Below are 12,424 nucleotides of genomic sequence, written 5' to 3'. Positions count from 1 at the left end.
ATTCAAATAGATCAGATTCAATATTTAATAATTTAATAATTTAATAAATTTAAATTTTAATATATCAGATTTAGTACTTAACAATTTAATAGTTTAATGGATTCATATTTCAGCTTTTATTTTTGAACTTTACCTTTATCAAACATACCCTAAGTCCCTAGATTTTGGAAAATTTCTACCAAATTTTCTCAACAGTTTACTCAAAAGTATTGAAGTTTAAATCAAATCCAAATAGACGAATTCCTGTTTGAAGGCTTAAACATCAAATGGTTATGTGTTCATTACGTTATTGTTTTATATTTCCAAAATTATACAAGACACCTTCTCAACCCAACAACAAGCCTTTGCCCAATCAAGTTCAAGCCATATCTAAGTCCATGCTTCGTGTGAAGTATGGAATTTGAGTGTTCAAGGTGAAGTCAAAATTTTTTTTTTAAACAATTGGCTACATATATATTACTCAACAACCCTAACCTAAGAGATTAATAAACATTCAAGATGCTGCTACCTTTTTTTTTCTTAAGATCAATCGACAACATTTGGATTTTAAGAGAGGATTCAGTTGGGCTAAAAGAGTTGGAAATCTATGATTGTGTTTGCATAGCTATTATTTATACTATAATCATTCTCAAGACAAGGGAGTGTTTGGAGAGCTATTATTTATATAAAAATTATTTGTTTGTATAATGAACACATTTTATAACATACCTTTTTAATAATTTTTTTATCTCACATATATCAAAACATAAAAAATATTACAATAATTTTTTTTCAAATAATATGTCAAATAAACTCCCATCCAATTGTAATGCACTTTTGAGAAGTTTGATGGCAATTTGAAAAACTCAACCAAAAATATGTTTTTCTAACTATTTGTTCAAAATCGTTTGAATAAAAAAAATCAGCGTATTATTTTCTGCAATTATAATTGTTTTGGGGGATTGTATGCTTCGCTGTTAGGCTTTTTGTTGGCCGTAAATTGGGGAAAGCCCGGGCAACGGAAAAGTTAGCCCGTCTCAGGTCTTAAACGCCCTTAAGTAGGAATTTGGACCATAGACCTTAGAGCCCGCGGGCAGCGGTCAATAGATTTTCACAACCCAAAAAAAAAGGGCAAAAATTATGCCCTGGTGCCTGAATTCAGTCGTGCAAAGAAAAGCTAAAAGAGCCAAAAATAGTACTAAAATACAAGCCAGCATAGAGGGAAGTCTCAAAATTCAAATACCCAAACCAATTTGGTAAATTCCCCCCTTTTGTACAATTCCTCAAATTCCTTTTTCCCCCCAAAACTTTCAAAACCCGTCTTTTCTCCCTAACTTATTAGATTCAAATAGTATAACATATATATACTTGCTAATACTAATATTAACAATTTAAATTCCCTATCATCTTTGTATATGCAAAGAATGATCATTTTTTGGTGTTAAAATTTTATGTCACTTTATACAATGTTAAAAATACTCTTGCTTTCCCATATTTTTCGTACCCCTTCTTCTCTCGTAATAACATTCAATAAAACTAAAACTAATTTCCTTTAATATTAACTTTAAACTTAACTACCTAATTAAATATTACTAATACAATTATTTATATCAAGTTAACTATAATCTCATAGAAAATAATTAAAAGATCAATAACTTTTTCAATAGTAAAAACTATATATATGATTTTGATCTTTACAAATCTCTTGTGATGTAATAAGTCGTAAAATCAAATTTCACGTCACTTTAAGTACATGAAAGTTTTTTGAATGTTTCAAAATCGTAAAATGGTCAATTATTTTTCGACGAAATCACACGCATTTGTTGTATTTTACTTTTTATTTTGAAAGATTATCTTTTGACGAAATCACACACGTATTTTCTCTATTTTACCTTTTATTTTTAAATTGTAGGTGTGCTTTGACACTAATATTATTAAATTAAATCTCCCAAAAGCCCAAAAACTAGGGGCAGGCAAATCAATCGTCACTCCCGCCCCCATCCCTCACAAAATTCCCCCCCTTAAATTCACCCACTCCCTTCTCAGTTCTGATCTCAAATCAAATCATCACTCTTTACTACTCACTAGTTAACATTATTTATATTTAAGTAAAGTGGAGTTTGAAACCACCACCACCATCGGCTCCGCCACAACCACCACTGCCGCCGATCAACATCCGATGACTCAAGTTAGCAGCGGCCTGCCCTGCGATGGCGATGGCCTATGCATGGTCTGCAAGACCAAGCCTCCTCCACATGACACCCTCACTTGCAAGACTTGTATTACTCCTTGGCATCTCCCGTGCCTCTCTTCCGACCGGAGGCCGGAATCCATGGCCAGTGCTGCTCTCTGGGACTGTCCAGACTGCGACCAGCAAGAACAACAACAACCCGTATCCTCTCTTGTGCCACCTCCTCGTGCTGATGCTTCTTCAGCCGATTTGATTGCCGCCATCCGAGCCATCCAGGCCGACCCTTCTCTCTCCGACCATGAGAAAGCCAAGCGACGGCAGCAACTGTTGAGCGGAGAATCATCCCATGTCGTTCCCGATTGTAATGACGATGGCGAGAGGAGTAAGAGCAACGAGGTTTTGGATCTTCTTGACCAGAAGTTGTACTGCTCCATTTGCATGCAGCTCCCCGATAGACCTGTCACGGTCGGTATTATGACTCTGTCTCTCTCTTTCCTTTTTTTGTTTTAAATATTTCTCTCTGCCAAATGAATCCTCAATAGTTGCTTTTTTTGAACCCTGAAAAAGAAAGAAAATCGTGTATATTCTGAGGCTGATTCGAAAAACAAAAGCATGCTTTTTGGTTTTTTGCGGAAAGCTTGTTTTTTGTTACCCTGTTGACGGTTCTTTTGTTTTATTTCCTTTTTAAAGTAATTTTTATTTTGAGTGGTATTTTGTGAAATTTAGCAATGGAATTTGCGAATGATTGGTCTTTTGTGAAATTTAGCAATGCAATGGAATTTAGCAATGACATGAAGCTCTTTCTTGAGGTTTCTTATATTCTGTATTTGTATTCTGACTTGTTCTGCCCAACTCTACTATGAATGAGCGTTTATTGGAATTCCAGACTCGTGTGTCGCCTTGTGCTAGCCTTAGATATAAGATAAGCGATGATCCTCAAGTTTTTGAAAATCTTGATATGTCATGCTCTTCTTGCTAGAACTTGCATGATTGTATTGTTGCCACAGCGATTAGTGTTCTGTTTCTACATTTACTGTGGCTTATCTTCCTGTTTGCTGGTTCCTGTGTTGACCATCAATTGTCCTAATAGATTTTACTGAAGCTATTACAATGTTTAACCGAAAGGATTATAAATACTGATCATCTGAATGCATTCTTCTTGGTTTTAGACTCCATGTGGTCACAATTTTTGCTTGAAGTGCTTTCAAAAGTGGGTCAGCCAGGGGAAGCACACCTGTGCGAATTGCCGCAACGCCATTCCAGCCAAGATGGCAAGAGAGCCTAGAATTAATTCTGCACTTGTCTTTGCTATTCGAACAGCCAAGATGTTCAATTCTAGTGCTCCAGGGGGGCTGCCAAAGGTGGCTCATTTTATTCACAATCAAAGTCGTCCTGACAAAGCATTTGTCACTGAACGCGCAAAAAAATCTGGAAAGGCTAATGCCTGTAGTGGAAAGATTTTTGTCACAATTCCTCATGATCATTTTGGACCAATTCCACCAGAAAACGATCCTGAAAGGAACCAGGGTGTGATGGTCGGAGAGACTTGGGAGGATCGAATGGAATGCAGGCAATGGGGTGCTCACTTTCCTCATGTTGCTGGAATTGCTGGACAGTCAGATTATGGTGCCCAGTCAGTTGCACTATCTGGAGGGTACGAGGATGATGAAGACCATGGTGAGTGGTTCCTCTACACTGGAAGGTATGGAAATGCATGACCTCTGCTCTTGTTTTTTGGTCTTTTTTAATGTGTTTATGTTGATTTTATACTCTCACATTATTATCTTCATGCTGTTTTCTTTTCATTTTTTCCAGTTTTTTCTTTTCATTTTGCTGTTTATATTATTTATTTTGTTTGCCATAATTTCATTTTGATGGGATTTTGGATAGTGGAGGAAGAGATCTTAGTGGCAATAAAAGGACAAACAAGACACAGTCTTTTGATCAGAAGTTTGACAAGCTCAATGAAGCATTACGGGTCAGTTGTCGTAAAGGCTATCCAGTTCGAGTTGTGAGGTAAGCTGGACCTAATTACTAGTGTTGGTAGAATGTGGTGTAGATAGGTTAAGTAAAATATCTGCTTTTACCACCTCATTTTCTCCCCCTTCTAACTTCTCATTATTTGAATTCAGAGAGAAGCCAAAAACATGGTATACTGCATTGCATGGAGTCCATGACTCTGATAAGTTTAGATTTCCCTTTCGAAGTTAGGTAATTGTCTTAAAGTATGATGGGGAGAAACTTCTTAGCATAAACTAGTAGACCTTGAGATGATTATCATCTTGGTTCAGGTTTCAGTCACTATTTTTCCCCCTGATACATGTACCTCATTTATTTACTAGTTTGTATATTTGGAATTCTTAACCTGTGATTTCTGTAAGAACGTTCCAGTGTCTTATGAGTTTTACCTTTATTTGTGTAGATCCCACAAGGAGAAACGTTCCTCTTATGCACCAGAGAAAGGAGTAAGATATGATGGAGTTTACAGGATTGAACAATGTTGGCGTAAAGTTGGGAAGCAAGTAAGATGATTTATAAAATTCTGCGTATCATCTTTTGCCTGTTATACATCAATTGTCAAAATGTTTTCTGACTCTTAATTGTTATTCCAGGGTTTTTTGATGTGTCGGTATTTGTTCGTTCGTTGTGATAATGAACCTGCTCCGTGGACAAGGTGCCTTGTTTGTCCTCATAAACTCGTATTGGCTTTTGTGTGGCTGTTCCTCTTCACTTAATGCTCTCTTAAATAACTGCAGTGAATCTCATGGGGATCGTCCAAGGCCTCTGCCTAGCATCAAGGAGTTGAAAGATGCTCCTGATATTACAACAAGAAAGGGAACACCTGCCTGGGATTATGATGTGAGAATTGCTACAGACTGGCTTTACTGCTTTGTTTTCTCTCTGTTCCTGTCCATAATAACATGCATCAAGTACACTGAGCTTTCTTCTTGTGATTCTTTGTCGAGCTCCATTTCTTGTACTATTTTTCATGTTTCATATCCTTTGTTGTATATTGACTAGATAAAGATCATTGTTTTTTCTGGTTAATTTCTGTGATAATGCATTTGATATGCAGGAGAAAAGATGTTGCTGGATGTGGAAGAAGCCTCCTCCAGACAGTCGAGTCCAAGTTGATGATGATTGTGATGAAGAGGGAAATAAAACTAGGAAAGTTAGACGTCAGAAGAAGTTATCTGTGAAAGAAAGGCTTTTGAAAGGTAAATGTCTTGATGTAGTTGTTGCATACAAGATGAGTAGGCAATTTGAAGGTTACCTAAATAAAAGGGAATACATTCATTTTGCAGAATTTGGCTGCCTTATTTGCCACAAAGTGATGGTCGACCCCCTTACAACACCATGTGCTCATAACTTCTGCAAGGCATGCCTGGAAGGTGCCTTTGCAGGTCAATCTTTCATAAGACAGCGGACATGCGAGGGAAGACGAACTTTACGTGCACAGAAGAATATCATGAAATGCCCATCTTGCAAAAATGACATATCTGAATTCCTTCGGAATCCCCAGGTACTGCAAGAGTTATATCAATTTTATGTGTTGAATTAGTCACTTTGGTGTTACAAGAGTTAATATGGTCTTGAAATCATTTATCAAAGTTTCTTTTAATTTGTTTAATTGATGGTTATAGTGTTCAAGGTGATTGTTCTGGTATTTTAGATGCTGAGTTTATCAAATCCCACCTGTGAAAAGAACAATATCTATCGAGTCCCTCACTACCCCTGAGAATTTACTTTTGTGGCAGGTAAACAGGGAGTTGATGGATGTGATAGAATCACTTAAGCATGAGATTGAAGAAGACAATGTGGAGTGTGGTGAACAAATTGATGATTGTAAAGAAGACACAGAAGCAGCGTTATCTGAAGATGCTGATGTTAGAGTTACAAGTCTAGATTTAATTGAAGAGGCTGAAGGCACGGATGCAAAATTAGATATGCTTGCTGGAGATAAAGAGAATTGTGATGTAAATTCTGGAGGTTTGGAGGTGGTGAAGGATAAGACTGAAGGCATTGTTAAATCTCTTAATGATAGTAAATCCCGGGAAAAGCTGAAGAAAGCCAGCAATGCTGAGATATCACCAAATAAATTCATAGATAAGTCTGAAGCTGCGAAAAGCAAACTTGCCAAGTCTAAACTGTCTGAAGGCAAGACTAGGAACAAGAGAAAGACTGGTGATGGTAATGTCTCAGCCAGTTTGGATGGTGGTGTGAAGACCAGAAGTAAAAGAAGTAAGGCAGGGCCGGATGAGGATAATTGTGCATAGTTGCCATCGCTCGGGGAGTAATTCTCTTTGGCATGGTTAGTCTGATTAATTTGTAACTCTGTTTTATCCCTTTGCTGAGTCGTGTACTGGAGATTTTTTGGGGCTTCGGTGTAATTTGGAGAAAGCTGGGTTGGGCAAGTTAAGGTGGTTGACTATTTCTGCGTGTTGGCAAGTTTGGAGACTCAATGCTGAAAGGTTTTCTGGAGCTACAATGTACAATGTTTTGATGCTTCGCTTCTATAACTTGTTGGAAGTGAATGCCTCTTGGTTGGCTTTTGATGACGGAATTTTCTCTTAACTGTTCTGTTAACCAACTATTTGAGCATTTGAGCAAGGCAAATTTGACTCTTGATTATCTTGTCTGGATATTGTATTCTTGTTTATATTCCTTATTGTTAAATGGTGAGCAGGTCAAATTCTTGAAGTTATCACTCATAAGCATACAGAAAATGCATCTCAGAACAAACTAAGAGGCAAACTACAGTTAATAGTCAAATTTGTTGGGGATGTGTATAATCTTGACCATTTTAGGCTCTGACATCTGCTGCACCAGTTTATTGCTGAGCTCCGTTTTTCTTCTGGCAAAGCATTGGACATAAAGACAGATTCATCTCTACAGTCTACAGGTGTTCAATTTCTATCTAAGGAGCCTTAAATTCGTTGATAGAAAAGATCATTTAATGTTTCCTAGAGCCATAGCATTGAACTGTCACAAGAATTACATGAAATTATAAGACTTCTAATAAAAAGAAAAAAGGACAAATATGAAAAATTCACTAATTATGAAATTGTCTGAAGACCTAACTTTGCTTGTGAGAACATTAGTTAAGGTGACTATGAGGTTCCTTACTTGACTGTCAAACCTTTCATTTCCCACTTTCCTCTTGTAAAGTTGGAGTCTCCCCTCAAACTAAAAAAAAGAACCTCACAGAATGTGTAGTTTAATATTCTTCTTTTTTCTACCAAAATTTGGTGAAAAATCTTGTCAACTTTTAGTCTAACTTATTACCCTTCTGGCAATATTTTCTACTTCGTTAGAAAATTGTACAAAATATCTAGTTTAACTTACTATTTTGCCAACGGAACTCAAAAGTAAAATGGAAGCTTTGCCAACGGAGAAAGAGGTGAAGAGCGCTGTGTTTGGTATCAACAGACAACGCCGCTGGACCAGACGGGTTTTCCTCTCTATTCTATCAGGCATGTTGGGAGATAATTAAAGGGGATCTAACGGAGGCAGTAATGGATTTTTTCCACGGCTTTTCTCAGCCCAAGGGTGTTGATACCAAAAAGATTGGGGGCTGTACATTGGAAAGACTTACGTCCTATAAGTCTTTGCAATGTCTGTTCCAAGCTTCTTTCAAAGATCTTGTCAACTAGGTTGAATAAGGTGTTGCCAGAGATCGTCTCGCCTTTTCAAGCGGGTTTTGTTCCGGGCAGGCATATAGAGGACAACATTCTAGTCGCATAAGAGTTAGTTTCTGACATTAATAAAAAAGGTAAAAGAACCGAATCTGATTCTCAAGTTGGACATGGAGAAGGCCTACGATAGGTTGGATTGGTCGTTTATCATGTCGATGTTACGGCAATTCGGGTTTGGGAATTTGTTCGTTGATTTAGTTTTCTGAACTCTTTCAAATAATTGGTTCTCGATGGCAAATCTTCGGGTTTTTAAAATCTTTTCGTGGAGTTTGGCAAGGGGATCCACACTGTCTCCGCCCTTTTTCATTTTGGCTGTAGAATTCTTGGTGCGAGGGGTTCATAAGCTTTTTAATGATGGTGAAAGGATGTTTTATCAATCTAAAGGTCTGCCTGTTCCGGTATTGTCATTTGCTGATGATACCATTTTGTTTACACGAATTTCAAGACCAGTGCTAGTGAAGCTGAAAGCCTTTTTTTGGACCTTTATCAGTCAGTGTCGAGGCAAAAGATTAATATGTTTCTAAGAGCGCCTTTGTTTGCTCCGACAAAGCATCTCCGGCAAAAGTTAATTTGGTCTCTTTAGTATTGGGATTTAAGCGTGATAAGTTGCCTATAACTTATCTCGTGGCGCTGCTAGCACTTGGAAAAGTGAGATCGATTTTGTTTGATAGCATCCTTGCAAAGGTTCGGGCTAGAGTTCAGGGCTGGTCTACAAAATTCTTGTCTCCAGGGGGTAAAATCATCCTCATTTGTCATGTCCTAACATCTATTTCTATTTTTTTGATGCAAGTTCTTGCTCCACCAAAGAATTTTTTACTTGCACTGGGCAGAGTTCTTAATAGCTTTCTGTGGGATTACTCCTTGGAGAGCAAAAGAATGCACTGGAAATCTTGGGAAGATCTTTGTTACCCAGTGGATGAGGGTGGTCCGGGGTTCAAATCACTCTCGGATCAGGTCGATGCCCTCAGCATGAAGTTATGGTGGCGGCTGCAAGAAAGAAATACTTTTTGGGCAGAATTAATGTTCGAAAAATATATTAGCAGGGGTCATCCTATAGAGGTTAATGGGAATTGTGGGTCGCATACGTGGAGACGAATGTGCTCTATCCGAGATGCTGCTGATCAGCAAATGTTCAGGCAGTTAGGTTGTGGGGATATGGATTTTTGGATGGATTGCTGGGCTCTTCATGCCCCGCTTATCAATCTCAGCATCATGGAGGACCCGCCGCAGCTAAGAGTCCGGGAGTTGTGGCAGGGAGATTCTTGGAATGTTTCCCAACTTTGTCAATGGTTGCCATTGGGATTATTCCTTCTATAGTGCAACTAAGGGTTCGGCCTTCGCAGCATGATGTAGTAGTGTGCAATGCTTCTCCATTAGGCACTTTTTCTTCCCAATCTGCCTATGAGCTGGTCCGAAAGAGGAAAAGCTCTTCTCTAGTTCATAGCGTGATTTCGAACCCAATGCTTCCAATCAAGTACTCCTTCCTGGCGTGGAGAGTGCTGTATGGATTCTTACCTCTTGACACCGTGTTGCAGCGAAGAGGGATGTCATTGGCATCAAATGTGAATGCTGCGAGGAGGAGGAGATTGTGCTGCACCTCTTCTTTGCTGGTGGGATTGCCGTGGAAGTGTGGAAATATTTTTTGCACGCTTTTGGCCTGCCTTATATGCAGCATACGTGTGCTAGTTCGACTGTCATGCAATGGGTTCTTTCCTTTCCTGCCACCTCGTTGGATCTTGTTAGGTGTCTACTGCCGATTGTAACTTTTGGTTTCTGTGGTGTTCGAGGAATGAAGCGAGATTTCGAGGAGAGGCAATGAGAGCAGATTCTGTGATTTATAGAGTCAAGTCTTTCTTGCAACTTCTTGGAGCTTCTTGGCCAATTACTGATGCTCAAATTCAAGGTGATCATAACTCCTTTTAGCTTCATCTTTCGTGATCCAGCAGCCACGGAAACTTTGGGGGCTAGCAATTTGGTGGAAAGCTCCCTTTGAAGGAAGGTATAAATTGAATGCTGATGCAAGCGTCAAGAATGGGAGAGCATCAGGTGGTGGTGTTATTTGTGATTATCAGGGTAGGGTAGTGGTTGCTTTCGTCAATGAGCTTGGCAGCATGGGAGTTTTGGAGGCTGAGGCAGCTGCTTTACAGTCCGGTTTGCAAATTTGTACTTCTAGACACTTGCAGGGAGTTGATGCCGAGGTTGATTCGCGGGCTCTTTCATCAACTGGTTTCTTCTTCTGCTACCCCTAAGTGACGGCTGTGTAATGTGGTGCAACACATAAAGGATATGCTCGGACAGCTCTTAGCAATCGTGCACCATATTTACAGAGAGGCCAATGCTGTAGCAGATTCATTGGCAGCTTTATGCTTTACAGATACTTTTCTTTTCCATTCTGTTGCGCAACTTCCTCGGCACATTAGGTCTCTAGTTTTTCTAGATAGTTTCATTTTCCATATATTAGATCAATTGCCGTAACCGAGTAGTACTCTTTATTTCTTGTTTTAAGCTCATGTAATAGGAGTTTTTGGTTTATGTACCCCTCCTCTTTTATTTTTTCAGAGTATTAATAAAATTCAAGGCTGGCATCCCTCCCTGTATACAGGTTTGTGACTAAAAAAAAAAAAAACTCACTACTTTTCCTACAAAAGTTATCTTTTTAATTTAGTAACAAATTTTGCAAACTTTTAAGTCTAGCTGGCCTTTTCTTTTTGGCAAAACTTACAAGTTCATGAAATATGTACCTTTTAGCAAACTTATTAGTTCGTTTGAAAATCCTAGCAAACTTATCGGTTTTCTTGGCCTCGAGGGTGAGTACTAATGTTGTCATTGGTTGTGTTCTTTGAAGTACTTCCATGCGTAAGAAGGCATATTAATTCAAGCTGAATGTATGCTACCTAGGACACCAATGCAATGGCATATTGAAAAAAAAAAAGAATTGAATTTAGAATTATATATTGAGTCACTGCAACGGTCAAATCAGTTTTTGAATTACCAATTATCAACTAACCATGAGAGAAAAAGTATAAAGCGTCTTAGATGAATACTTTCTATGACATTTACTTGTATTTATATAAGGCTTAGCAGATAGTTAATGAACAATTGGGATGTTATCTCTTTAATTCCTGATAAGAGTGCCATATGAAATAACCTCTTCTATTATCAAATTGTTAGAGTTAATTCCCAGAAACCGAAAAAAACTCTATTAACATTCACATGTTAATTTGTGCTATAGAATTTTTGCACTTTATGTAAGATTTTATATCATAGGCATAAGTTATTAGAAATAAAAATATAACTTTTTTCTCATAAATTACTCAGTTGAAGCAAAAAAAAAAAAGAAAGCCCATTTTATCCACTTAACTAACTTTTGCATTGCAATAAATAATGGAATCAACAATTACGTAGTTTAATTTTTTTATTATTTATAAAATTTAGGGCAACCAAACTTTTCTCGTTTCTGGGATTTGTCAAAAAAAAAAAAAAAAAAAAAAGGGAATAAGCAATCACCACTTTGTTACTGACAAGTGGGCATTATCTTCTTTGTAGACTCTTTTGATATAAAATTTTCTACATTAAACAATGACTTCTTTATGATAGGATGACCTATATGACGAAAGTCAATGCTGACTCTAGACATGAAATTTAGAATTCATGTCCAACATTTTGAAAAGTCATTTGGATTCATTAAATATGTCTGTTCGAGAAAATTATTATGAGTCTAGTCTGAAGTTTTAAATGGTTATGTGATTGACGAAGCTTAATTTTAAATAAGTTTCCTTTCATGGACGGAACTGGGGGTGATGGGAGGGTCTCTTTTGAAAAATTTGAAAATTTTCGAAAACTTCTTTGTAAATTTAAACTTTTTCTCCTGTGAAAACTAAAACTAGTTCATTTTGGCTATATTTCCTTTACATTTCTTTTATTTTGATTTCTTTTGCACAATGCATAATTCAACCAAAGGATATATTTCCATTTTCCTTTCCATAATTCTTCTCTTGGTAACCAAACTAGACTAAATTAGGACTTTCATTATTCAAACTCTTCAATTTTAATTTCAACATTAGTTTCTCATAACCAAACATCTTAATCTTACGTTAATCATAATGTAGATATAAAATATGAGTCTTCTCTTGGTTTTCACTTTTTTGTCACCTTTTATGCTAACTTGTTTATCCTTATAATAAAGGGTAAAATGTTCCAATCATACTCAAAAACATATTGTTTTCTTTTTGTTGGAATAAATATCCAAAATTATGTTAGTAATTGTCAATAATTTACTCACATATATATATATATATATATTAAAATTCTTCTACATATTAATTTTTATGTGCAGTTAAGACAATGCTTTTCATAATAAATTATAAGTTTTATTATTTTAGATTGATAGATTGTGCCTTATTCACAAATGACCATAAAATGCTAAACCTCCACCGTTGGTGCACTTGAGTTATTGTACCGTTCAAAACTCTTTAAGTCCCAACTAGTGAATAGAAAAAATAATACAAACAAACAAACAAAAATGCCCAAATGTCTAATCCGCCTTAGAGTGAAAGAA

At 37.1% G+C, this 12,424-nt stretch overlaps 2 protein-coding genes across 2 annotated transcripts; both read left to right on the top strand.

Annotated features, from left to right (window-relative positions):
- The first annotated feature begins 2,056 nt into the window (after positions 1-2,056).
- LOC113778211 (E3 ubiquitin-protein ligase ORTHRUS 2-like) lies at positions 2,057-6,787 on the top strand. The gene is made up of 9 exons (XM_027323529.1): positions 2,057-2,635; positions 3,340-3,872; positions 4,061-4,186; positions 4,593-4,692; positions 4,783-4,844; positions 4,927-5,029; positions 5,247-5,388; positions 5,476-5,693; positions 5,929-6,787. Exons 1-9 carry the CDS (start codon positions 2,159-2,161, stop codon positions 6,445-6,447), a joined length of 2,280 nt encoding a protein of 759 aa, XP_027179330.1. The 5' UTR covers positions 2,057-2,158; the 3' UTR covers positions 6,448-6,787.
- Positions 6,788-7,544: 757 nt separating this feature from the next.
- On the top strand, positions 7,545-10,115 carry LOC113777165. Its single transcript, XM_027322204.1, has 5 exons — positions 7,545-7,644; positions 8,185-8,264; positions 8,392-9,135; positions 9,402-9,476; positions 9,810-10,115. The coding sequence occupies exons 1-5, from the start codon at positions 7,545-7,547 to the stop codon at positions 10,113-10,115; spliced, it is 1,305 nt and encodes a 434-aa protein (XP_027178005.1).
- Positions 10,116-12,424: the final 2,309 nt, after the last annotated feature.

Source organism: Coffea eugenioides, chromosome 7 (assembly GCF_003713205.1).
Source record: "Coffea eugenioides isolate CCC68of chromosome 7, Ceug_1.0, whole genome shotgun sequence".
Lineage (NCBI taxonomy): Eukaryota > Viridiplantae > Streptophyta > Magnoliopsida > Gentianales > Rubiaceae > Coffea > Coffea eugenioides.
This window is presented reverse-complemented; position numbering and strand designations above follow the sequence as displayed.